General features: G+C 42.7%; 1 protein-coding gene across 5 annotated transcripts; it reads left to right on the forward strand.

The window, feature by feature from the left end:
- The first annotated feature begins 413 nt into the window (after positions 1 to 413).
- Positions 414 to 27,887, forward strand: MFF (mitochondrial fission factor). Of its 5 annotated transcripts, none has more exons than XM_075861268.1 (9): positions 414 to 655; positions 3,792 to 3,904; positions 17,608 to 17,825; positions 17,943 to 18,115; positions 19,302 to 19,390; positions 21,562 to 21,720; positions 21,898 to 21,951; positions 24,174 to 24,258; positions 26,539 to 27,887. In XM_075861268.1, the coding sequence occupies exons 2-9, from the start codon at positions 3,897 to 3,899 to the stop codon at positions 26,668 to 26,670; spliced, it is 918 nt and encodes a 305-aa protein (XP_075717383.1). In that variant the 5' UTR covers positions 414 to 655; positions 3,792 to 3,896; the 3' UTR covers positions 26,671 to 27,887. The 5 variants fall into 5 exon arrangements, with proteins under 5 accessions (XP_075717383.1, XP_075717382.1, XP_075717385.1 ...); XM_075861267.1 differs by having other exon boundaries at positions 415 to 655; positions 3,792 to 3,943; XM_075861270.1 differs by lacking the exon at positions 3,792 to 3,904 and having other exon boundaries at positions 416 to 655.
- Positions 27,888 to 27,890: the final 3 nt, after the last annotated feature.

Below are 27,890 nucleotides of genomic sequence, written 5' to 3' on the forward strand. Positions count from 1 at the left end.
TCTTTCCGGGTCTTGTGTCTGTATTTAGGAGGCCTGTATTTATTTAGGGGGTTTGTGTCTGTATTTATGGTGTCTGTATTTATTTAGGGGGTCTTGTGTCTATTTATTTAGGGGTCTTGTGTCTATTTATGGTGTCTGTATTTATTTAGGGGGTCTTGTATCTGTATTTACTGGGTCTGTATTCACTTTGGGGTGTGACGAAGGGCATTATATGCACTATTTGTGATTCACGAAGGATGTGGATGATAATTGGTTGCTATGGGCAATGAGGCTTCTTTTTTGGCACATGAAACTGTTTTTGAAGTGAAATGACAAGTGATCCTGCAGCGCCATCTAGTGGCTGCTCACTGCTGCCTGATTCAATAGTGAATCAGGCAGTGGCTACTCGATGCATAGTGGCTACTCGATGTTCACACGGGGGGTTAATGGCATTGTATGCTTGTTTGCCCGCTTAACTTTATTGACCGTGTGTACAGCAAACATCTGCCGTTCAGTCAGCCAACGTTCTGAAATGACGTCACTCGTCCTCTTCCCCTTGTGGACGCTTTTCCTGTTCCGCTGCCGTCACGTGGCTCAGTGCTCCTAATTTCCGGGGTACGGCGGCTGAGCAGGGTCATCTCCTGGAAGCAGCGCTCCTGTAGGGCGATATCCTGTTGTAAGTATAATAATAATGAGCTGTGTGATATGGCTGCTGAGTACATGTGTCATATGTGTGTGAGCACGGACAAGTTCCGTCTACTGAGGGCTGCACATGAAATACACGACACGTCCCTCTATTGTTGGACGCCGTGGGGGCTGCCGCTGTCACATTGGTAACTGACGTGTATTGAATGGAAAGAGGAGGCATGACATTAGAGTCCATTATGGCTGTGTATGGGTAGAGGAGGCCGCGTTCATGTTATGTTTATAATCCCGTTATCCCTTGTTACATTTGATCCCGTTTTATATGAGTATAAAGCAACTATGTTTCAATTATTAGTTTTCACGCCTCACCCGTCACTCTGCCACCTCACCCGTCACTCTGCCACCTCACCCACTACTCGGCCGTATGACCTATTTTCCTATTAAATAGGTCCTGAGTCTCAATTCAGTGGTGTAAGGCTTCGTTCACATCCGCGCTAGATCTCCTTTCTGTTGGAACGGAGCCCTGACAGACACAAACGGAAACCATAGGTTTCCATGACCGTTGCTTTCAATGGTGATGGATTCGGTCCCAATGGTTTCCGTTTGTCTCAGTTGTGCAAGGATTCTTTCGTTTGACGGAATCAATAGCGTAGACTACGCTATTCCGTCAAAACGACGGAACCCTTGCACAACGGAAACCATTGGCACTGGATCCGTCACCATTGAAATCAATGGTAATGATAACCTTTTGGTTTCCGTTTGTGTCGGTCAGGGTCCCGTTCCGGCGGAATCTCAGATGGAATGGGACCCTGGCGCAGATGTGAACGAAGCCTAAGTCCTGCAGTTCCATGCCAGGTTGGTCTTCACCTGAGTGATTTGACAGACTGCTGCCTGACATGGTCATTAGAAATACGGCAGCTGTAATGTATCTCTAGCAGCCGGTCTGTCTAACATAGAGTAGTACGGCGGGAGGCGCGTGCGTGGACGTGTGTTCTCAGAGCTCTGCAAAATATTTGGAGACAAAGTGCTGATTACACATTTTTCACAATTGCTTCAGCAAGAATTAAAAAAACAAAAAACATGCGCACAGATCAGAATCGAAAGCTGACTTTCATGCCCTGGGTTCTCGTATTGTCGAATGGATGATACGGTCTCTAAAGTCAACCAGCACACTAATTGTATTTATTCACAACTAGAGGAGTTCCACACTAATATCGGGCATCTAGGGAATCGCTTCTGAAGGGAGAATATCAGGACAAGGGGGCTCCCTGAATCTGTCCCAAACTTATAGGCTGCGGCTCAGGACCTCTTTAAAACTCTATTGCCAGAGCTCTCTTCTCGATACTATGACCGTGGCAGAGTGCAGAGGGTTCTTATAGCGCCCACAGCTGCTGGATTATCTAGAGATATTCTGGTGAGTCCTTTAGAATGTAATCTGTCAAAGAAGGCAAACTCAGAGCCTCGAGAGCGATCATTTACAACTAGGTGATTTGGACCTCCAGAACTTTGCAGACCTGGCTCCCGCACTATTTGAAGAAGAATAAGCTGTAGACCTTTGCCGCATGTCCATTTCGCCTCATGTTCTCTTACCATAATCACCCTTCAAGTCTACTCTACATGATGACAAATCTACCCTTGAACACTTAGCCTATTGTCTAGAGCAGGGGTCTCAAACTCGGCCGGGTAAGTGGGCCGCATATAGAAAAAATGGGAGGTGGACGGGCCGCATTACTTTCACATTTGATACAACACAAAATTATTGTTAATAAATTACTTATTTGATCTACTATAACACTATATTACTATAATAATACTACATTACTATAAAATTAATACTACATTACTATAATAATAGCGCTATGTTTAAAACTTGAGAGAATTCTCCACTTGCTTATTTCAACAATCCAGTTTCCAGTTTAAGTGTCGCTAAATGCAGTCCGGCGGCTCAGTTGGCAGCGTTTGGCAGACACACATGTCAAGGTTTGCAGTGCCCTCTGTGGATGCTCCCGCAGTGCCCTCTGTAGATGCTCCCGCAGTGCCCTCTGTAGATGCTCCCGCAGTGCCCTATGTAGATGCTCCCGCAGTGCCCTCTGTAGATGCTCCCGCAGTGCCCTCTGTAGATGCTCCCGCAGTGCCCTCTGTAGATGCTCCCACAGTGATGTCAGGGGCAACCCCAGAGCTGGAGTCCCGGGTAGAGTGCAAGTAGGCTCTACCTGGGACTCCCAGCTGTGGTCCTGACATCACTGGGACTCCTGCTCTGGGGAATTCCACAGAGTCCCGGAGCAGAGCCTCTACTCTCGCTCTGCTTGGGACTCCTCTCTGGGGAAGACCCTGACACACTGTCCATATATGGACAGCGATGTCAGGGAATTCCAGAGTGCCGGAGCAGAGCCTGTACTAGCGCTCTACACGGGACTCCAGCTCTGGGGAAGCCCCAGACATCGCTGTTCATATGTGGACAGCGATGTCAGGGAATTCCAGAGTCTACCGGCTCTGTGTCCCGCGAGCCGCAGATGACAGCCCCAGGGGCAGCATGTGGCCCGTGGGCCGCGTGCTTAAGACCCCTGGTTTAGAGAGATATCCCTGGCAACATTTTCCCTGGCATCGCTTCGGAGACCGGACCCTATTTCGGCACTTTGGAAAACCAAGTCCAAGAATTGCCCATCAGGTTTTTTTGTGCTCTGAAGTGTTGGACGCTGATGTTCCAATTCGCCTGCTGCTGTCTTTATAGATTTTGTTCTATTGTTGCTTTTTTTTGGGCATATATCTCTAGCTTAGCTGCCTAGGGTCCATGGAAACCACTGCGTGCCCTCCCATAAAGCTTAAGGAATTCTGTTCTGGGGTGTTAAGTTTCCTTTTTCTCCCTAAGTGGATTTCCTAATCTGTCTTTCTACCACTTTGGGAGTATGTTTGGTCCACACAATCTTTCTTTCTTTCTTTTCTTTCGAATAGTGCACAACACTCCGGTCCATGATGACTAATTCTAATAGTTCCTTTAAGCAGATAAAGCGTAATCTACCGACAAAGTGTAGGAAAGCTTTTAAATTGTACCATTCAATGAAATGTAATGTTGTTTTTCTACTCAAACTACATTTTTCATCTGCCTCTTGTCCCAAGTTCATGCATTTTCAATTTCCTGTGTATTATATGGCATTGGCGGGAGAAAGGAAGAGAGAAATGGGCATTTTCTATGCGAAACACATCTTTCATACACAAGACTACCTTTGCTGAACCAGAGTGTTGAAACCTACTAGTCAACGGGTCCATTCAAGATGTACAGGTTACATTTATATCCTACTACGCTTCAAATGACAGACAGGTACCATTCTTTAAAGAAGCACACCGGTGAAAAATTGTATTCTGTGCACAAACGGATCATATGATTAATGATATAGATGTATAGTTATTACTGTTTTGAACGCTTTTTTTTCCCCCCCGAAAACCGGTGCATTTTTTTTCCATTCTGCTGGGTCTCGTTTACTCTTTGAGGACCCTGGTGTCTTACTACTGTTTCTGTATCAGCGGGGGGGGGGGGGGGGGTGTCACCACCAGCCTGCATGACCCACTTTTATAAAGCCTACAAACATGCGTCCATGTTGCGCCGCCCGAACACTGTCCTAGTAGATGACTAACTCCTCCTGTTCTCTCCACACTCCTATACTGACGTGCTTCGGCATAAGACTGCGGGCGGAAGCATATCCAGTATGCAGAAGATGAGTAACAAAGGTTCTAACATGGCTGCAGATTGAGAAAATGATGATGTAGCGATAAGAGTAAGGAATGCGCAAATCAATGAAATAACGTTATTGATTTATTTGACTACTAGACTAGGTTTGTTGGGGCTGAAAAAAAAAACGAAACACTGGAGTGCTTCTTTAAAGGTCTGTTACAGACCCGTAATTCCTAGGTAAAGTTTTTCTGAGGGGTGATTTCTAAACTGGCCCTTTACCACATGTTCACAAAAAAATATTCCCTGGTTTCATCACAACCTGCGATGTACAACCCTAAAATGTTTCTGACCCAAACCCTCCTCGACCCCCTGAAATCCTATTCTGTTTCAAGAGCTCTCCTTAGAACTTAAGAGCTTTGTAGCTTTTTTTCAATGCATACCATATGAACAAAATTATTGGGACACACCTCTCATTGAATTCAGGTGTTTCATTCATTCTCACTGCCACAGGTGTATAAAATCCAGCACCTAGTTATAGTCGCCTTTACAAACACTTGTGTAAGAATGGGTCGTTGTAAAGAGCTCACTGAATTCCAGCCTGGTACTATAATAGGAGGCCACCGCTGCACCGAGTCAGTTTATGACATTTTTTCCGTCCTAGATATTCCACGATTAACCGTGAATGATATTCTTGTAACGTGAAAATGTTTAGGAACAACAGCAACTCAGCCACGAAGTGGCAGACCACATAAAGTTACAGAGCGGAGTGCTGAGGCTCACAATGCATAAAAGTCGCCAACGCTCTGACTCAATAACTGCAGAGCTCCAAACCTCCTCTGGCCTTTACACAAAAACTGTGCCCCAGGAGCTTTATGGCATTGGTTTCCATGGCCGAGTAGTTGCATGCAAGCCTTATATCACCTAGCACAATGCCAAGCATCGGATGGAGTGGTATAAAGCTGCCACCACTGGACTCTGGAGAAGTGGAAATGTGTTCTGTGGAGTGATGAATCACGCTTCTCTATCTGGCAGTCTGATGGACGAGTCTGGGTTTGGCGAATGCCAGGAGAACGTTACCTCCCTAACTACATTGTGCCAACTGTAGTGTTTGATGGAGGTGGGATAATGCTATGGGGTTGTTTTTAGGGATTGGTCTAGGTCCCTTCATTCCAGAGAAGGGAAATCTTAATGCTTCAGTATACCACATAATAGCTTCCAACTTTGTGGGAACAGTTTGGGGAAGACTCTTCTGTTCCAGCATCCCCCAGTACATAAAGAAAGGTCCATTAGGGCATGGTTAAGGCAGTTAGATGTGGAAGAACTTAACTGGCCTGTCCAGAGCTCTGACCTCAACCTTCTTATAATCTGGAATGGAGATTGCGAGCCAGGTCCTCTCCTCCAACATCAGTGTCTGACCTCCCAAATGCTCTTCTGGATGAATGGGCAAAAACCCTCTCAGACAAACTCCAAAATCTTGTAGAAAGTCTTCTGAGAAGAGTGGAAGCTGTTTTAGCTGCAAAGGGGGGGCCAACTCCATATTAATGCCTATGGTTTTGGAATGGGATGTCCTAAAATCTCATGTAGGTGTCCCAATACTTCTGTTCTTAGTGTGTGTTTTTAGTGTTTAACAGTTTTTCTATTAGTTTTCTATTAACCCCTTCCCGCCGGATCACGTACAGTAACGTCATTAAAACTGGTGTCTTACCGCATTTTCACGTTACTGTACGTCATGGAGATGAAGCTGGCTCAGGAGCTGAGCCAGCGACATCACCGCCGGGTGACAGCTGTATGTTACAGCTGGCACCCTGGGGTATCGGCCAGGACCGGAGCTTGCCTCCGATCCGACCGATTAACCCCTCACATGCTGCGTTCAATAGAGATCGCAGCATGTGAGGAGTTTATAGCCACCGGCACCCCAGCAACGTGATCGCTGGGTTGCCGGTGGCTGCAAAGGCGATCGGAGGGCTAATGCTTACCTCCCGGTCAGCCTGTAACGGAATCCTCCTATGCCCCGTCGTCGGCGGGGCCCAGGAGGCTTCCGGTACCATCGGCAAGATGGCGCCGGCTCAGCTTCCGGCTCAGAAGCTGAGCCGGCATCATCAGCAGTGGGTGTCCGCTGTATGTTACAGTGGACACCCCGATCTATCGCCAGGAACCGGAGCTAGCTCAGATTCCTGGCATTACCCCCTTCGATGCAGCGATCCATTGTGATCGCTGCATCCTAGAGGTTTGTAGCAAATCGGCAGCCTTGCCATGCGATGGCAAGGCTGGCGACTGTTACTATGGCAACAGGAGCCCTAACAATGGACTCCTGTCTGCCATTACGTAAGCTGATTAGGCCCCACCCAGAGGCGGAGCCTGATCGGCTTGCTGTCAGTGAACAACTGACAGTTCCAATACATTGCACTACTTAGGTAGTGCAATGTATTAGAACATCAAACAAACAGTTGGGCCTTCAAGTCCCCTACTGGGACTAAATAAAAGTTTAAATAAAAGTTGTAACACATACAATAAAAGTTTCAAGTAATAAAATAAAACACAATCGCCCTTTTCCTCTTATCAAGTCATTTATCATTGAAAAAAATAATAAAGCCATACATATTTGGTATCGCTGCGACCGTAACGACCTGAACTATAAAAATATTATGTTGTTTATCCAGCGCAGTGAACGCCGTAAAAAAAAAACTCAAAAACACTGCCATAATTACTGGTTTTTTTTGGTCACTTTGTCTTCCAAAAATGTAAATACAAAGTGATCAAAAAGTCGCATGTAACCAAAAATGGTACCTATAAAATCTATACCTCGTCTCACAAAAAACAAGCCCTCACACAACTCCATCGACGAAAAATGTAAACGTTATGGCTCTCACAACATGGCGACAGAAAAAATACATTCTCTTTCCAAAAGTAAAAAAAGAGCCCTCATACCACTATGTGTATGAAAAAATTACATTAGTTAAGGCTCCAATAAGTCAGGAAAAAAAAAATCCAGTTGTGCAGCCAGAGGGGAACATTTCTTCTGTTTCAAAGGGCGATGTATCAAGGCACTAAAATTAGGGAACCAGTAAGGGGAGGGCCCAAACATATCTGCTGGAAGCGAGGGCGCCCGTATTATACCAGGACAACACTTCCCAGCAAAATTCCCCAAACTGCAAAGGTGCGGAGCGTGGACCAAAAGGGGGATAAGGAAGGACATTTATCAGTGCGACACCGACCTGTGCCGAAAGGATCGATCACAGCGTAACACACATCTATGGATCATTTTATAATTTTTTTTTTACCTTATTATTATACCACCTAACTATGCCCCTGATGTACTCTGCTGAGCTCACATGTACCCCCACATTATAAACGGAAACGCCAGCAATACTCAAACAAAACTATTACCAAGCAAATTCCACGCTCCAAAAGCCAAATGGCGCTCCCACCCATCTGAGCCCTACAGTGTGCCCAAACAGCAGTTTACTTGCACATATATGGCATCGCCACACCCGGGAGAACCCTTTTAACAATTTTTTGGGTGTGTGTCCCCAGTGGCACAAGCTGGGCACGACATATTTGACACTGAATTGGCACATCTAGGGAAAAATGTTAATTTGTACCTTCCGCACGTGGGGTGAAAATGCTCACTACACCCCTTAATAAATGCCTTGAGCGGTGCAGTTTCCAAAATGGGGTCACTTCTCAGCGGTTTCTTTTATTATTTCACATCAGAGCCTCTGCAATTGTGAACCAATACTTTATATGTCGCCAAATTAGGCCTCAATTTTACATGGTACTCTTTCACTCATGAGCCCTGTCGAATGTCCAGGCAAAAGATTAGGGCCACATGTAGGGTGATTCTAAAACAGGGAAACACTGCATAATAATTGAGAGCTGTCTTGTTATGGTGGCACAAGCCGGGCACCACACATTGGCATATCTATGGAAAAAATCCCATTTTCACTCTCCCACATCGTGTGCACACGAATTTCTGCAAAACACCAGTGGGGTTAACATGCTCACTACACCCCTAGGTGAATACCTTGAGGGTGTTGTTTCCAAAATGGGGTCACTTCTGGGGGGGATCCACTGTTTTGGTCCCACAGGGACTTTGCAAATGCACATAGCGACCAGAAACCAAATGCAGCAAAATCTGTACACCAAAAGCAAATGGCGCTCCTTCCCTTCTGAGCCCTGCCGTGTGCCCAAACAGCAGTTTATGACCACGTGTGGGGTATTGCCGTACTCCAGAGAAGTTACTTTACAAATGTTGGGTTTCCTTTTTTCCTTTATTTGTTGAGAAAATTAAAAATTTGGAGCTAAAGCTACGTCTTATTGAAGAAAAAGGATTTTTTTTATTTTCACTGCCCAATTCTAATAAAATCTATGAAACACCTGTGGGGGCAAAATACTCACTACACCCCTAGATGGATTCCTCAAGGGGTGTAGTTTTCTCGATGGAGTCACTTTTTTGGCGTTTTCACTGTTTTGGTCCCTTAGGGGCTTTGCAAATGCGACATGGCCTCCACAAACCATTCCTGCTAAATTTGAGCTCCAAAAGCCAAATGGCGCTCTTTCTCTTCTAAGCTCCGCCGTGTGTCCAAACAGCCATTTATTTCCACATGTGGGGTATTGTTTTACTCGGGAGGAATTGCTTTACAAATGTTGTGGTGCTTTTTCTCCTTTAATCCTTGTGGAAATGTTAAAAAATTAGCTAAACCTACATTTTCTTTGAAAGAATGTATATTTTCATTTTCATGGCCCATTTTCAATAATTTCTGCAAAAAACCTGTGGGGTCAAAATGCTCACTACACCCCTAGATGGATTCTTTAAGGGGTGTCGTTTCCCAAATGGGGTCACTTTTGGTGGATTTCCACTGTTTTGGCACCGAAAGAGCCCTTCATACCTGACATGGTGCCTAAAATATTTTCTAATAAAAAGGAGGCCCAAAATCCTCTAGGTGCTCCTTTGCTTCGGAGGCCTGTGCTTCGGTCCATTACCACACTAGGGCCACATGTGGGATATTTCCTAAAACTGCAGAATTTGGGCAATAAATATTGAGTTGCGTTTCTCTGGTAAAAACTTCTGTGTTACAAAAAAAATAGATTAAAAATGAATTTCTGCAAAAAAAAATAATGAAATTTGTAAATTTCACCCCTACTTTGCTTTAATTCCTGTGACACGTTTAAAGGGTTAAGAAACTTTTTAAATGCTGTTTTGAATACTTTGAGGGGTGAAGATTTTAAAATGGGGTGACTTTTTGGCGGTTTCTAATATATAAGGCCCTAAAAGCCTCTTCACAACTGAACTGGCCCCTGTAAAAATAGCATTTTTAAACTTTCTTGAAAATGTGAGAAATTGCTTCTAAAGTTCTAAGCCTTGTGATGTCATAGAAAAATAAAAGGACGTTCAAAAAAAAAACGATGCCAATCTAAAGTAGACATATGGGGGATGTTAATTAACAACAATTTTGTGTGGTATAACTGCCTGTCTTACAAGCAGATACATTTACATTTAGAAAAATGCTAATTTTTGCAATTTTTCACAAAATTTTGGTGTTTTTCACTGGTAAATATTGAATTTATCGACCACATTTTTCCACTATCATAAAGTCCAATGTGTCACGAGAAAACCTTCTCAGAATCGCTTTGATAGGTAAAAGCATTCCGGAGTTATTACCACATAAAGTGAAATATGTCAGATTTGAAAAAAATGGGTCTGGTCCTGAAGGCCAAAATGAGCTTGGTTCTGAAGGGGTTAAAGTTGTTTTTTTTTTTTTTTATGGTGCAGCTTTTATGTGTGCAATATACATAGAGGCTACGTAATGCCGCTGTAAGCGGACTCTAGCATCTCCTGTGCGCCTCTGACAGAATATAACCCTATTACCGATCCGATCTAAATTGAGCTTAGTTGATCGATATCAGGGTTATTTTGTGTGTTCGAGGCCCACAGGAGACACTGTCAGCCGAGCCCTCAGTCCAGCTGATTCGGCGCATATCGTATCCATTGGTAATTTATTGCAACATCCTAGAGAGGTACTTGTTACACCGAGGTCTCTTAATGATCCGAATTCACAAATTAATGCCTTAAAACCAAGTCCGTATATTCGACCTCAGCTGTTCAGGCAAACAGTGTTTTCTTTCTGGGCTTATATCCATAGCATGTGGTACTAGACTAGGTTGCCCCCATCACCCATCTTATTTATTTTAGCCATTAAGCCCTTGGCACACTTGATCAGGAGGAACAATGATGGTAAAGGGATTGATATGAAAGGACAGACCCATAAATGCACGCTTTTTGCTGACTATATATTTAATCTCTACTCGCATATCTCCCTAATCTGTCACATTCGGGATACATTTTCCAGGGTATCGGGTCTAAAAATTAACGTTAAGGAATATTAATGCTTCAGTCTTATCACATGGCTAAATTGCTCCAGCTGAACTTTAAGCTGCGCTGGACGGAAGATACCAGGGATAAATCTAACCCTCTTTATTCAAACGCTTTTTAATTTTTAATCCCTTGGTGACGGGGGGGATTATGGAACGGGCTCAGCCAGCACCATACTGCGATCCTGGCCGTTTCAACACTTAAATGCCGCAGTCAGATACCGCGGTTGCTGTTATGCCATTAGAAAGAGGAGGCAGCCCCCTCCGTGGCTCAATCGTGGGCTGCCGATGGTTGTCATGGCAGCCTGGGGGCCTAATGAAGTAGATATATGGCATACATAGGTATTGCAATGTATTGTACCGGGGACTAAAACAATGTAAGTAACATTTTTAGTGTACAAAATAAAAGTTCCATATATGAAAAGTGAAACTATATGGTTATCGCTGCGTTCATAAAAGGCCAAACTGTTAAAGTATCACGTTATTTAACACGCCGTAGGAAATAAAGTAATTTACAAAGCCAGAATTTTCTGTTTTGTTTTTTTTTTGTTTTTTTTTCTTTTGGTTCCCTCTTCCCGAAATGGTACCAATAAAAACGACAGCTTGCCCCGCAAAAAACAATTCCTCACACTGCTGATTGACAGAAAAATTAAAAGTTATGGGTCTCAAAATATGGCGACACAAAATAAGTTTTTCTTAAACCAAGTTTTTTTTCTTTGAAAAAAAACAAAAACAAAACCTACTGTGTGTATGTATGTATGTATGTATATATATATATATATATATATATAATGTGTGTTTGTACTGGCAGAATAAAGTCAACATGTTGTTTTTACTGCAAGGTGGACGCCGTAACAACAAAAATCAACGGGGGAGCCGCAGTCTTTTTTTTTTTTTTCCCTTCAAATTCCACCCCGATGCCAATATTCAGTTTCCCAGTACGTTTAACCCCTTAAGGACGCAGCCTAGTTTGGGCCTTAAGGCTCAGAGCCCATTTTTCAAACCTGACAGATTTCACTTTATGTGGTAATAACGTCGGAATGCTTAAACCTATCCAAGCGATTCTGAGATTGTTTTCTCGTGACACTTTGGGCTTCATGTTCGTGGTAAAATTTGGTCGATATATTCAGTCTTTATTTGTGAAAAATTGCAAAATTTAGAGAAAATTTACAAAAAATAGCATTTTTCAGAATTTAAATGCATCTGCTTGAAAAACAGACGGTTATACCACCCAAAATAGTTACTAGTTCACATTTCCCATATGTCTACTTTAGATTGGCATCGTTTTTTGAACATTATTTTATTTTTCTTGGACGTTACAAGGCTTAGAACATAAACAGCAATTTCTCATATTCTTAAGAAAATTTCAAAACCCTTTTTTTGAAGGTACCTCTTGAGTTCTGAAGTGGCTTTGAGGGGCCTATGTATTAGAAACCCCCATAAAACACCCCATTTTAAAAACTAGACCCCTCAAAGTATTCAAAACAGCATATAGAAAGTTTTTTTAACCCTTCAGGCATTTCACAGGAATTAAAGCAAAGTGGAAATGAAATTTGCAAATTTCATTTTTTCTGCTGAATTTCAATTTTATTCAATTTTTTTCTGTAACAGAGAAGGTTTTACCAGAGAAATACTACTAAATATGTATTGTCCAGATTCTGCAGTTGTTAGAAATGTCCCACATGTGGCCCTACTGCGCTCGTGGACTAAAACACAAGCCCTAGAAGCAAAGAAGCACCTAGTGCATTTTGAGGCCTCTTTTTTATTAGAATATATTTTAGGCAGCATGCCAGGTTTGAAGAGGTGTTGAGGTATCAAAACAATGGAAACCCACCAGAATTGACCCCATTTTGGAAATTACACCCCTCAAGGAATTCATTTATGTTTTTTGTTATCATTTTGACTGCACAGTTTTTTCACAGCACCTACTTGAATTGGGCTTTGAAATGAAAAAAATGATATTTTTTCCAATAAGATGTCATTTTTGATCAAAATTTCTTATTTTCACAGGGAACAACATACCCCATTTTGTTGCCCAATTTGTCCTTAGTGCGGCAATACCCCATTTGTGGTGATAAACTGCCGTTTGGGCCCATGGGAGGGCTTAGAAGGAAAGGACCACAATTTGGCCTACTGGAGCTTTTCTGGTGCTAAGTCATGTATGCAGAAGCCCCTGAGGTACCAGTACAGTTGAAACCCTCGAGAAGTGACCCCATTTTAAAAACTACACCCCTTAAGACATTCATCTAGAGGTGTAGTGAGCATTTTGACCCCACAGGTACTGTGTAAAAGATAATGCGCAGCAGATGGTGCAGTGTGAGATTTGCAATTTTATATATATATATATGCCATTTCAGTGTCCAATATAGTGTACCCAGCATGTGCCACCGGAGATATACACCCCTTAAATTGTAATGTGGGTTCTCCTGGGTACGGCAATACCCTACATGTGGCTGTTATCAGCTGCCTGGGCATACGGCAGGGCTCAGAAGGGAAAGATGAGGGGGGTAAGCTGTGCGGAGTGCATCAGGGTAAATTAAAAATCAAGGGATGTATGATACATTTTAAAACAATCTTTTATACAGAGCCCTGGTTTTTCGGGACACGTGTCACATTGGTATATTGTGTTCTTCCTTATCCCCCTCTTATAGCAGACTCTGCACCTCTTTTGACTCTTTCCCTTTCCACCGGTTTGGGGAACTTCTCCTGGAAAGTGTTGCACTGGTACGATGCGTGTGGCCCCGCTTCCAGAAGTACTGGGTGCCCCCCCTTCCTGGTCCCTAAAGATTAGATCTTGAAATTCCAGGAAAGTTCCCCTCTGGCCTGCACATCGACGTAGCACGTACGCATTGTACAAAGCCATCTGCATGATGTGCCCGGCCAGCTTCTTATACCACACCGCATGGCGCTGTAGGGCTTCAGGACTTGATTTGACAAGTCCACCCCTCCCATGTACCTATTGTAGTCCAGGATGCAGTCTGGTTTGGGGGTGGCCTTTCCTTCATATATCCTAAATCTGTAGGTATACCCTGATGCCCTCTCACAGCTTATACATCTTCACGCCATACCTTGCCCTCTTACCCGGCAGGTACTCGTGGAATTGAACCCTCCCTTTAAAATGTACCAGGGACTCATCAATAGAAAAACACTTCTCGGGGGTGTATGCTTGGGAAAACCGGGCACTGAAACGGTCTAATAGGGGTCTCCGTTTATACAAACGGTCAAAACTGGGGTAATCTCGGGGTGGGCACGGCTCATTACCAGTATAATGTGAGAAGCGAAGTATTGCCTCATTTATTTATTTTTTTAGGTTCCAGTTCAGTTCTGAAGTTGCTTTGAGGGGCCCATATATTAGAAACCCCCATCAAACACCCCATTTTAGAAACTAGACCCCTCAAAGTATTCACAACAGCATTTAGAAAGTTTATGAACCCTTTAGGTGTTTCACAGAAATTTAGAGCAAAGCAGAGGTGAAATTTACTTTTTTTTTTTGTCAGAAAATCCTCTTTATACCATTTTTTTTATAACACAAAAGGATTTATCAGAGAAACGCAACTTAATACTTATTGCCCAGATTCTGCAGTTTTGAGAAATATCCCACATGTGGCCCTAGTGCGGTAATGGACTGAAGCGCCGGCCTCCGAAGCAAAGGAGCACCTAGTGGATTTTGAGCCCTCTTTTTTATTAGGCACCATGTCCGGTTTGAAGAGGTCTTGTGGTGCCAAAACATTGGAAACCCCCCAAAAGTGACCCCATTTTGGAAACTAGACCCCTTGAGGAATTCATTGTAGTTTTCTTGGGGTGCATGCGGCTTTTTGATCAGTTTTTATTCTATTTTTAGGTGGCGTGGGGACTAAAAAACAGCAATTCTACTATTGTTTTTTTATTCTTTTTTTTTTTTACAGCGTTCACCGTGCGCTATAAATGATATATTCACTTTATTCTGCGGGGCGATACGATTACGTCGATACCAGATGTTTTTATAGTTTTTTTTTTATGTCTTATGGCGTTTACACAATAAAATACGTTTTGTAAACAATCATTCACTTTTTGTGTTACCATATTCTAAGAGCCATAACGTTTTTATTTTTCAATCAATAAAGCCGTGTGAGGACTTATTTTTTGTGTAACGAACTGTAGTTTCCATCAGTACCATTTTTCGGTACATGCGACTTTTTGATCTCTTTTTATTCCATTTTTTGGGAGGTGAAGTGACCAAACAATTGTGATTGTGGTACGGTTTATTAATATTTTTTTTTACGGCGTTCACCGTGCGGGATAAATAACAAAATAATTTTGTAGTTCAGGCCGTTACGGACGCGGCGATACCAATTATGTATAGTTTATTTGTTTGTTTATATATTTTTATTAATAATAAAGACTGATAAGGGATAAAGTGGGACTTTTACTTTTATTACTTTTAAAACTTTTATTTTCTTATTTTTACACATCTTTTTTGTAACTTTTTTTTTTTTACTGTATTACTTTGTCCCACTAGGGGACATGAGGGCAGGAGGCCCTGATCACTATTCTAATACACTGCACTACATGCGTAGTGCAGTGTATTTGAACTGTCAGCTACTCACTGACAGCAAGCATAGTGGGTCCTGACGTTGTCAGGACCCACTAGGCTTCCGTCTATGGCATAGCCGGACGCCATTGTTTGGTGTCCGGTTGCCATAGTCACCATCGCCGGCCGCTATCGTGTAGCAGGCCGGCGATGGCGGATTAACCCCTAAGAAGCCGCGATCGCTATTGAACGCGGCTTCTGAGGGGTTAATCGGCGGGGGAGCTCCGCGATCGGTCCCGGCACATTGAGCAGTGATAGTCTGCTGTCGGAAACAGCAGCTATCACAGCTCATGAACGCGCCCCGCGCGAACGGCGCCGTGTTTACTCCATGACCTACTATTCGGTCACTGAGCGCGAACGCTACAGTTAGCATGACCTAATAGTAGGTCATGGAGCGTTAAGGGGTTAACCCCTTAGATGCGGTGCTCGCTATTGAATGGTTTGAGGGAGGGTGCTCCCCATCAGCACTGGCTTCTATGGCAGCCGTGGGTCTAAGAAAGGCCCCCAGGTCTGCCTGTAGTGGATGCCTGAGGCATGACCTAGCAGGTGCCTGTCAGTTTTACACGGACAGGGAATAATACGCTTCAATACAGAAGTATTGCAGTGTATTATAAAAGTGTTCAGAAGATCGCATAGTGAGGTCCCCTAGTGGGACTAAAAATAAAGTTAATAATAAAAATACCAAATAAAAAAAAATAAAACCCACTTTTTCCCTTATAAAATACTTTAAAGATGCTCTGTCACCAGATTTTGCAACCCCCTATCTGCTATTGCATGTGATCGGCGCTGCAATGTAGATTACAGTAACGTTTTTATTTTTAAAAAACGAGCATTTTTGGCCAAGTTATGACCATTTTTGTATTTATGCAAATGAGGCTTGCAAAAGTCCAAGTGGGCGTGTTTAAAAGTAAAAGTCCAACTGGGCGTGTATTATGTGCGTACATCGGGGCGTTTTTACTTCTTTTACTAGCTGGGCGTTCTGACGAGAAGTATCATCCACTTCTCTTCAGAACGCCCAGCTTCTGCCTGATCACTGCTGTGACGTCACTCACAGGTCCTGCATCGTGTCGGCACCAGAGGCTACAGTTGATTCTGCAGCAGCATCAGCGTTTGCAGGTAAGTAGCTAGATCGACTTACCAGCTAACGCCGATGCTGCTGCAGAATTAACTGAAGCCTCTGGTGCCGATGTGTCCTCGCTCGTCTGACACGATGCAGGACCTGTGAGTGACGACACAGCGTGATCTGGCAGAAGCTGGGCGTTCTGAAGAGAAGTGGATGATACTTCTCGTCAGAACGCCCAGCTAGTAAAAGAAGTAAAAACGCCCCGATGTACGCACATAATACACGCCCAGTTGTACTTTTACTTTTCAACACGCCCACTTGGACTTTTGCAAGCCTCATTTGCATAAATACAAAAATGGTCATAACTTGGCCAAAAATGCTCGTTTTTTAAAAATAAAAACGTTACTGTAATCTACATTGCAGCGCCTATCTGCTGCAATAGCAGATACGGGTTGCAAAATCTGGTGACAGAGCCTCTTTAATATGAAATAACAAAATTAAAACATTTCACATATTTGGTAGCACTGCATCCGTAACGACCCACCTATAAAGCGATTACGTTATTTAACCCTCACGGTGAACGCCATAAAAAATCAAATAAAAACAACGCCAGAATTGCTGTTTTCTGTTCATCCTGCCTTCAAAAAAATGTGATAAAAAATGCGCATGTACTCCAACATGGTACCAATAAAAACTAGAAGTCGTTCCGCAAAAAACAAGCCCTCATACAGCTGCATCGGCGTAAAAATAAAACCATTATGGCTCTTAAAACATGGCGACACAAAAACAAATTTTGAAAAAAGTATTTTTACTGTGTAAAAGTAGTAAAACATACAAATACATATATTCGGGCCCCATGCACACGAACGTATCTTTGGGGCGGATTTGCGGGTGAATTGCGGCCCCATTCATTTCAGTGGGCCAGTTGGCGGCCAAAATTGCAATAGTCGCTGTTCACCTTCGTATGGGTGCATGTGGAGTCCATGCAGTTTAAACCTCACTCAGTTCATCCGTAGACTGGGCAGGCCTCGCGCCATTTTCCTCACTATTGTGCAGTCTGTACTGTATTTGTCTCCATAAATCCTCTCCGTGTAATTTCTGTCTCATGAGGCCTCTTCTTTTTCAGCCTTCATGTTGTGAGCATTAATATGAAGTCACTGATCACATTCTTCTGTGTTGTGATATAAAGTCATCAATAACTATTAATATTCATGAAAGGGTGTACACTTTCTTCATCTTTAGTCTAGCAGCAGATTTATCCTCATTCCAGACTTGTTACAGCTGTAAAATCCATTTTATTCCTTCTAGGATGAACAGTGCAGGATTCTCCCCTCCGGCAGCAGAGATGGCGGAAATCAGTCGTATGCAGTATGACATCGAGTATACGGAGGGCATCAGTCAGAGAATGAGGGTCCCGGAGAAGCTGAAAGTCGCTCCAAGCAACACAGAAGCAGGTCCACAACCGCCGATTGACATTTCTAGGCCTGGCGCCATTATGCAGGTCCCTGAGAGAATTGTGGTGGCGGGTGAGCGCATTTTCTTTTCTCCAAAATTAGTCAAATGTTACCAGACTTTTTTCAGGCACATGGAACATATCACCATATTGGAGCCTTTTTCTCATATTCTTCCTCAATCTTTTACAGGTCAAAATGAGGAGACCTGTTTTTCAAGGCCTGCAGATCTGGATCTTATTCAGACTACACCTTTTGAACCTTTGGCACTGAAAACACCACCTCGGGTATTGACCCTCAGCGAGAGACCACTTGACTTCCTGGACCTGGAAAGACCTACTCCAATCACTCCCCAAAACGATGAGGTAAGTCTTAAGATCTTGAGTCCTGATTAGGGTTGCCATAGGCTAAGACTCAGCATCGCTTATGAAAATGAGTTGTCCACTTTTTCATTTAAAAAAAATAAAATAATACATATTACTTGTTACACAAATCTAAATCACTCCTTAGGGCCTGTTCACATCAGCGTTGGCTTTCCGTTCCAGGGTTGTCGGAGGTTTCCGTCGGGTGACCCCCGCAACGGAAAGTCAAACTGAAACCACAGTTTCCGTCACCATGGATAGCAATGGTGACGGAAACATTGCTAATGGTTTCCGTTCGTCACCATTCTGGCAGATTTCGGTTTTAACGACTGAATCAATAACTCCGTCGACTGCGCTATTGATTCCGTCGGAATAATTGAAACCTGACGGAATGGAACCATTAGCAATTTTCCGTCACCATTGATCTCAATGGTGACGGAAACAGACGCTGTGGTTTCAGTTTGACTTTCCGTTGCGGGGTTCACCCGACGGAACCCCGGAATGGAAAGCCAACGCTGATGTGGACAGGCTCTTAGGCAGATGCAGTGCAGCCAGAGATATTGTGTATAACCTGCATATGTTGGGTCTATGTACTGGTTTCTGTAAATGCACATTTTTCTCTCTCCATGCATGCTGATTGGGTGGGCTCTTCCTGGTGTGATGTATGGCATATGCTGTGATCCAGTCCAGTATGCGCCTCTCTGTAGGTTGCAGGCAGAGATGGGGGAACTACTGGCTGCTGAGAAGTGAGGAAAATGTCACTTTCCTCTTATAAGATATTACACATTTATATATTCACCTGTACTACGGATTTCTGCGAATGACACTTCTGGTTTAAAGAACAGATTTGCTCGCCAAGTCACAGAATGAGTTTTCTTGACTCTTACTTAATTGACACACACTTTATTTAGATAACAGAAATAGGGAAGCGCAGCGGCTCTGTGTTAGCAGCCCTGGTATCCGGGGTTTTAATCCGGCCAACCCTGGATTTCCTCCTACATTTCTAGAACATATAATATAAAGAACAGGTTAAATCTAGGCCTTCTGACAGTTGACGGAGTGTGCATCTGAGGTAAGGACTCAGCGATTTGCAATCTGTACAAAACTGTGTTATATGTTGCTCCTATATAAGCTACAGGAAATAAATGTTTTATTACTGCCTTATTAATGTATCTGAATTATTGCCTAGTTGCGAATTATGGGCCGGCAGAAGAGGGAGCGCTCAGTCAGTGAGAACACTATAAGGCACAATGGACAACTGGTCAGAAATGACTCCATGTAAGTACAGCACTAGGTCCGGACTTTACAGTATCATTGCATTGTGGTGGCTTCAGGTTCCAGGGTCAAGAATCTACATTCAGAATTGCTTATTTATATAATGTATTTTGTTCCTAAGAACATTTTATTTGTCCCCTTTACATATTCTAATTATATATTAAAAAAAATAATTTTTTATTCTTAGTTATATTACAAAACAAAGGCTTCTACACTATAGGGGGGGGGGCACTGTGGACTAATGTGGTGTTTTTTTGTTTTTTTTAGACTTGCACTCTGTTCAGTTTTCTGTCTCTGTGGCACCATTGACTTAAGGGGGTTTTCCTAGAATCATAAATGATTGCTGGGGGCCCCACCGCTGCTCGACCGCTGCTCCATTCAATGTCCTCCCCACTGTGGTCGAGCAGTGAGGAGGAACAAGGGTTTGGGGCCTCCCGTTCTCACGATCGTTGGGAGTCCCAGCAGTGGGGCCCCAGTTTTTAGCAAATTGGTGATAATTTATGATTCTGGGAAAACCCCCTTTTAAGCCTCAAAAATGGAATTCTATAGTGATAGATCACGTATCACAATGTCTTCATGTTCTACTTGGTTAAAGAGGACCTGTCGCCAGTTAAGTAAAGCCTTCCTCCGTTTCTACGCGATAGAAGCTGAGATCCCTCTGTGCAGGGAGAGGAAGAAGCTGTATGACGCTGAGCGGACAGCGTCATACTGCCAACACAGAGACCGCCCCTGTCAAACCCCAGTGTTACTGCCCCTTTTGGCTAGTATAGCTGAATTAGCATAATAAGAAGGTAGGAAATTGGGCTTTACTGAACTGGTGACAGGTCCTCTTTAAGAAAAAACAAACCAACAACCTGTAGGTTTCTTTTTTGCTAAAGACAGACAAACTTTCATTAGACATAGAAAAGAAACACTTAGATCGGCTTCCCCTCCACTGGAGAGCCCTAATGTAATAAACCTAAGCCAGTTGTGGTTTGTTGGCCTGACTATTAACGTCCCGTCTTCAGGAGTTTTTGATGCAGGTTAATGGGATAATTTATACGGACCGTTTGTAAAATGAGCTAAACAATGTTTATATGAAGACCGTAATTACAAGGAGTTTGTATATCCTAACAAAGTGCTATTGCCTTTGCCAAACACAGATGAGTACAAAGATGGTACTACATGGACTAAAATGGTGTGCACAGGACTGTCTCTAAAGAATATTGTTGCTCCCTATTAATAATGAAATAGATGAATTCCATCTCGCATTGTGGGGTCTTCTGCCATAGCCAGATACTGTCACAGAAGAGGCTTAGACTTTTTTTTTTTCAGTGATTATTGAAGACTATAGACATGTGCCCAGGGTCCCCTCACCCCCACTAATGTGACTCTTCTGGCATGCCAAATACATTATTAGTCCGTAAGATTTGCACTAATCCATGTATGTCCCTATGTAGTATAATATATATGGTTCTAGCTCTGTTGCCTAAATTCTGATTGAGTGATGGCTTGCTGATGATTTGTATCTGACTTAAAATGGTAGTTACAGTAGGAAGCTGATCTTAGCTAAAGTACAGATCCACCTTCACAACCAATTTATTTTATTTTTCCAATCTTCTTGCTAATCTACCAAATGTATTTTAGTAAGATTTGAGGTGTAAAGGGAGTGTGACCAAGATCAGACTACATCGGGTTTGTTTAGTCTGTTACCATGGATACACACAGATCTGCATAACAGTCACTGGAGCAATACAAAAGAAATTGGTTGTATAGGTGGGACCTTTTCTTTGATCTTAGAGCCTGTGTTGTACTCTCCTGCTGACTGAGCATCTACCCTTGTGTTCAGTGCATGGCACTGCCATCTGTAAGTGACCCCCAGAACATGAGCATCTGTATCCGGCTTCTCTCCTTTTTTTGTTCCTCCTCGTAATTTTTATTTTATTTTTTGCTCCGTCTTTTGTGGATTTTGACTGTGTACTTGTTCATTTTCCCCCCTTCTACTTTTTCTTTCTTTATTCTGATGCTTCTTTCCCCCTGAATAAACTTTTATCTGGTATGTAGAGGCCTCCACCTCTCCTGCTACACATCTTCCAAGCTACTTAGTGCATATCAACCGTCATATGTATCCAACTTTCTCTGTCTCGCACACGGTCTGACTTCTATGTTTCTCTTTGCTGCTCTTCTCCGGTCAGCCCGACTCCACCTGCCCCCACAGGCCGCCCGAACCCTGCTCCCTCGCTCCCCGCAGATGGAGCAGATCTTTTCTCTGCCCGTGGCATTCTGTCGCTCATCCAGACCTCCACCCGCAGGGCTTATCAGCAGGTCATCGATGTGCTGGATGAAAACCGCAGGTGAATGTCTCCCCTGTTCCCTATCCTACTACCCCTCTGCCACACCCTGCAGTGCATTCAGAAATGTATCCACCAATGTGGGCGTTTGTTGCTCCAAAATCTACAGCTGTTGAGTGATTCCTGCCCTTCTTGTCTTCACTTCCCCTTCTGTCCTTGTTTTCCTTCTTAACGCTCCAGGCCAGTCTTGCGTGGAGGGTCTTCAGTCTCTGCTCCTCATCATGATAATACAAGGTAATCCGCTATTTTTGCCAGTGTGCTGCTGTGTAGAGCGCTGCTTATCTCCATTAGGGCTGCTTATCGCTGGCATAGGGCTGTGTCAGTTGGATGTTTATTTGACTTGGACTGGAGCAATAAGCATTGGACCTTTTTTTTTTTTTATGCGCTATATAGATATTTATAGAAAAGTGTCGGTGCATACACTCTGTACCTGTTGTGCGCAGTAAGATCCGTTATTAGCTGGACCCTCTTAGACTAAATGCACACGCTGCGTAATTAGATTTGGAAAATCCACGTGAAAAGTGTAGGTAAAGACTGCTAATTCCGCAGGTAAAATCCGCACTTAATACTGTTTGTTTTTTATGCATTTTTATGTGCGTTTTTAAATTTTGATGCCGAAATAAGGTTTTTATGCTTCAGATTTTGGCTTATTTTTTTTCTAAACTTGTTTGATAGAATTCTGAGGCAGAAACGCAAGATAAATTGACATGCTGCGGATTTTAATTTATGCACCGCATGTCAATTTATGTGTAGAAAAAATCTGCAATAAGTAGCGGAGGTTACATAGAATCTCACTTCCTTTACTGCTACTGTATTACGCTGCAGCGTTTGCCGCAATAAAATCAGCGCAGCAAATCTGCACGTAATATGCATAGTGTACATGTGACCTTACAGTTGTGACAGACAATGTTTACATGTCTGTGAAAAGGTCTTGGGGTTGTTACTCCTGGAAGAATGCTCTTAATTCATGGGAACAAAAGGTTCATTATTAAACTTCTGGTCCCTGTGGCAGATCCTCTTCATAGGGGTTTACCCACCATTAATAATGATGATGTCCTAAGGAGATACCATAAGTGTCTGTTTGGTGGGGTCTGACCGCTGGGGGATTCTAGACCTGTGTTGGAATTTCCACACTACCCAAGTCACTGAGGGTCCTTTGTGCTATGCATCTGTGGAAGTCCCAGCAGTCAGATCCCCACCAATAAGACATTGTCGTCATACCTAATCGATGCCATTCTTGTTAAAGGGGTATTCTGGAATCCGCAAATAATTGTTGTGTAATAAAAAGTTATACAATTTTCCAATATATACTTTCCGCATTTTTGTTCTTGTGGTTTTCAAAGCCTCTGCTTCTTGTTATTCTGTAGGAACAGTCATTGTTTACTTTGGTCAATGATCATGTGATGGACACACAGGTGCTGGGATCAGTAGAAGACACCGTTCTGATACACATACTGTAACGAGCTGTGCACCTGTGTCCATCACATGACCACAGACAGATTTTTATCCCCTGGGAGTAAACATTAAAGTTTCCTATTGAAGGATGGCAAGCAGAGATCTTAAAAACCGTTCAGTATTGATACAGAAAGTATATTTTAATATTGTTTAACTTTTTTTTTTTATACAGAAAAAGAAAATTTATTTTCTAAAGCCCGAATATCCCTTTAACCCCCTTTAAACTGCCTGCATTGTCTAGGTATAGCTGAGGTGTCAGAGCCAACAATGCAGTAAATGTACTAAGCAGATAAACTACCCATCTGACACAGTCCTCAATGTGAGCTCGCCTAGATTTCACTGGGTTAATAGAATTCGTTTTTTTTTCATGCATAAGCTTCGGGATCTGGTGATTTTTGTCTACACTAATTTACTGTGTTAATCTTTTTTTAATTGCTACATGTACAACACTTTTCTAACTTCACGCTTGAATGTGTTATGAATATTCTCATTGTTTGCTACCACACAACACATCGCACCTCCGACACAGACAGCGCAATTGCGTGTCAATCTCTCCTAATATCAATGTGGTCCATAGTCTGATATAGTGGGGAAGTAGAAAGATAAGGAAATATAGAAGTAGGATTATATTCCGACACACAAAATCTTTGTAACCTATAAAAGAACATTTAAGACCTCCAGTTATAAACACAACTTTTTCACAATATTTTATTAATGCTGCTCTAAAAACATAGAGGTCTTCACCTGTGTTGTTAAAGGTCTTTATGTAATGTGATCAGAACATATAGGATAATCTGAAAAAAAATCCCAACATGAGCCAGAGTTTTTGGCTCAATGTAGGATTTCATAGAGTGAAAGGGAAGCAGCACTACAGCTAGTGAATAGGCTCGTTTCATGGCTCACTTAGAGGTGAGTGAATCCTATTATCCTCTTCTTTTTTTTTTTTTTTAACAGAATATTCCACATTTTCAGTAACGTGTGTTTACATTGTTCTTCTGTAGGTATGCAATTTCAGCATTGGATTCCACCATGGATGGAACACCAGATGACATGTCATTGGTGGATGCAGCTTCGCTTAGAAGACAGGTAGGCCATTGGGTCAGGTTTACTTATGTGTCTACTCCTACAATGTGTCGAACCACAATTTGGCGCATTCATTTTAGGAGAATGTTTGCCCCTCTTTTAGACACTTAAAAAAAAAATTATATATATATATATATATATATATATATATATATATATATATATAGTGTGTTCTGATAATAGGGCATGGCTTAAACATGCCAAATCTGGCACAGAAGTATGTTGCAAATTTAAAGTGGTTTTTCGAGTTATTTAAAAAATGTAGGAGGGATGCAAAAAACAAAAACAAAAATGCATTTTTTTCTGCATTAGAGACATTTTATGACATATCCACAGGATATGTCCTAAATGTCTGATGCAGGTCCCACCTCTGGGACCCGAACCTATCTCTAGAACGGGGTCCCCTAAACCCCGTTCTAGCCTTTTGTGCTCACGCTGACTCCTGGCCACTTCCTGATTTACATTGTTGGGAGATACGGAAACAGCGTAAATCTCTGAGTGACGCTGTTTCCGTAACTCCCATAGAGCTGAATAGTAGTTATGGAAACCGCGTAAATAGCATGCTACGCTGCTCCGTAACTGCCATTTACCACTATGGGAGTTACGGAAACAGCGTAACTCCGAATTACGCTGTTTTCGTAACTCCCGACCATGTAATCGGGAAGTAGCCGGGAGTCAGCGTGAGCACAAAAGGCTAGGACGGGGTTTAGGGGCCCCGTTCTAGAGATGGGTGGGAGGTGCATCTATCTGACACTTGACATATCCTGTGAATGTCATAAATGTCCCTCATGGAAAAACCCCTTTATGTCTAATTAAAGGCTATGTACATGCCTTCTTGAAATAGTGCTGTTTTTTGTTGTTTTTTTTTTTTGTATGTAATGTATCTGCGTGTGTGATGCAACTTTCTAAACACTTTTTTATTAAGAATGAATTTAACTTTTTGAGATACAGCTGCTTCGTATCCTGGATATAGAGCAGCTGTATCTTGCGCTGAAACCTGTATGAGTGAGGTCACCGGCTTCAGTGACGCAGGATCGAGCGGTTATCGATTACATCTAAGTTCATAACTTAGATGTGATCGATAACAGGGAGATCTGACACTGAACCAGTCAGTGACGCTGACCAGACGGATTCAGGTCTCAGCACAAGATACAGCTGCTCTGTATACAGGATATGAAGCAGCTGTATCTCAAAAAGTCAAAATCCTTTTTAATAAAATATTTAGATAGCTGCACCAAACACACCGATACAAGAAAAAAAAGATTCAAAGGTGTACATAGCCTAGTAATTTACAAGTCGAGTGCACGGTAGTTCCAGCATCACTAATTTTACTAAGTGACCATAAGCTGGTTACATTGCAGCCATTATAAAACGTGGGGATTACCAACCTTAACTCCATGTTTAACAAACTGCCCTGGACCTCTACTATACATTTACTGCCCTCAAGCATTAACCAAACTCTTAAACATGTGACATGTCAAAAGTTTTGATCAGTTGGGGTCCGAGCACTGAGACTCCCACTGATCGCTAAAACAAAGCATTAGAAGCGCTAGGGTGAGGGCTGAGCTGCTTCATTTCTGATTGGCTTTTTTCAGATCGGTGTATGGGCTTAAGAGAAAGATCGTACATTGCTTGCTCCGAGGAAAGCCAATCAGAAACTAAGAGGAACAACGCTCACCCAAGCGCTTCTGCCGTTTCGTTTTAGTGATCGGTGGGGTTGTCTATCCTCGAACCCCCACCGATCAAAACGTCTGGCATGTCGCTATCGAAATAAACGTTTAGTTACCCTTTTGCTATATGGACTTTGTTCATATAAAAGAAGAGGGTAGCTACTGTTCTGTTTGTAGAAATGTAGTTACATTGTTCCTGTTTTTTTACATGTTAACACTATACAAGAGCATTTCCCTTTAACCCCATACAGTAAAAAATCGCAACTAAATAAGTTGTTAAAGGGGTATTTCCATCATAGACATTTATGGCATGTTCACAGGAAATGCCATAAATGTCTCATGGGTGGGACACCTCTGGCACCCACACCTATCTCCATAATGGAGCTCCCCTCCGCCCCCGCATCCAGGCTGGGAATGAATGGAGAGGTATTACGATTGCTCAGTAGTTTCTGTAACTCCCATAGAAATGTATGGAGAGAGACACGGGCATCTCTCCAGTCACTCCCCTTCTGGGCCACCGCATCTAGATAGTAGTCAATCACTGGTCACTGGGTGTGTAATCGTATACAACCGGAGTGTGCATGATGTTACAGGTTATTCTCCAAATTCTCAGATAATCAAGCTGAACAGACGCCTTCTCCTCCTGGAAGAGGAGAACAAGGAGAGAGTCAAGAGAGAAATGGTAATGTACTCCATCACTGTGGCCTTCTGGCTCCTCAACAGCTGGTTCTGGTTCAGACGTTAAGACATTTTCCTCAAGAGACCGCCCAGAGATCATACAGAAAAGACTCGCCCAACCTCACAACACCACAGACTAGTGGAAGAGATCTGAGCACACCGCACAAATCATCAGCCTGCTACCGGGAATAAACCCTGGCACCGCTCTCCTCCGGCTGTGCAGCAAAGAGCGCAATCCGTGCCGGCTGTGAATGGGTTAATGTATATTGTGTATTTTCATCGTCTATATTATGCTGGCGTGCAGTCGGTGTCGTCTCTGAAGGCCTTCTTTTTACATATGGCATGCAAGAATCATTCCTAATATATATGACTCCTGAACGTCTATAGGTTCCTGCTATAAGCTATGGGACAGGGCTGAGGTGGTTGAGATGAAATGCTCACCATAGCATGAGCGGGTCATGTAAACGTTTCTAGATTCCGATTATATCAAATGAAATTGCAACAAATCAACTATGACAAAAGGAAAAAAAAGTTTATAGCACAATAGGGCTACAGTATGTTTTATATATATATTCTAGATTTAACCGGCTGAATTTATTATTTGGTACAATGTCTCATGATATCACAATGTGTTGTCATTTTACACTATATAGAGTTATTACGATGCAGCTCCACCCCATTAAATGATGAGTTCAGCTCTGCTGCATCTGTACTTATGTTTGTATATATAAAGTCTCTGAAGTTGCCCATTTATTTAAGAAATCTATATCAACTTTTAAAGGACCCTTCTTAGTGAAACATTCCCTATCTTACAGTAAATGGGAGGTAAGCTTTATTGGCATTTTTGGGATGCCCATAAGTGGACATTCTTGTTACTAATGCTTGTGCCTCATGCCATTTTGTGCATTGTTGTAGCGATTGAAATGAATCGGCTCGGTGTGTGTATATTGGGGTAGGCACAGGATATGCAGATTTAATGTACTCGGTTTGGTAGCTTGATCTAGTCCAAATTCACATATACATTTTTTATATGCGGTTTGTGTCCTCATTTCTGGATCCACTCCTGGCTTCTGCTCAGAAAGTGTCTCAAAAACTGCACGTGTGAATTTGGCTCTATGGGCTACTCACCACCGTAATTTCTCACAGTGGTTCTCAGTCCTTGCTGGTTACAGGGCTTGTCACGAGAGGATATTTGGATTGTCCAATTTTGCTCCTGAGGACAGGACTATTGATCAGATCTAAGAAAAAAGAAACTGAGCCTATTCCACAGTCCCATAATATTGGGGG

The sequence above is a fragment of the Rhinoderma darwinii genome, chromosome 4 (genome assembly GCF_050947455.1).
Source record: "Rhinoderma darwinii isolate aRhiDar2 chromosome 4, aRhiDar2.hap1, whole genome shotgun sequence".
In the NCBI taxonomy this organism is placed as follows: domain Eukaryota; kingdom Metazoa; phylum Chordata; class Amphibia; order Anura; family Rhinodermatidae; genus Rhinoderma; species Rhinoderma darwinii.

Bases quoted from the DNA above. Each gene is read 5' to 3' on its own strand.
- MFF (XM_075861267.1), top strand. From the start codon at position 3,897: ATGTACAGGTTACATTTATATCCTACTACGCTTCAAATGACAGACAG. The intron at 3,944-17,607 runs GTACCATTCTTT...TATTCCTTCTAG, and splicing joins ACGCTTCAAATGACAGACAG to GATGAACAGTGCAGGATTCT. The intron at 21,952-24,173 runs GTAATCCGCTAT...GTTCTTCTGTAG, and splicing joins CCTCATCATGATAATACAAG to GTATGCAATTTCAGCATTGG.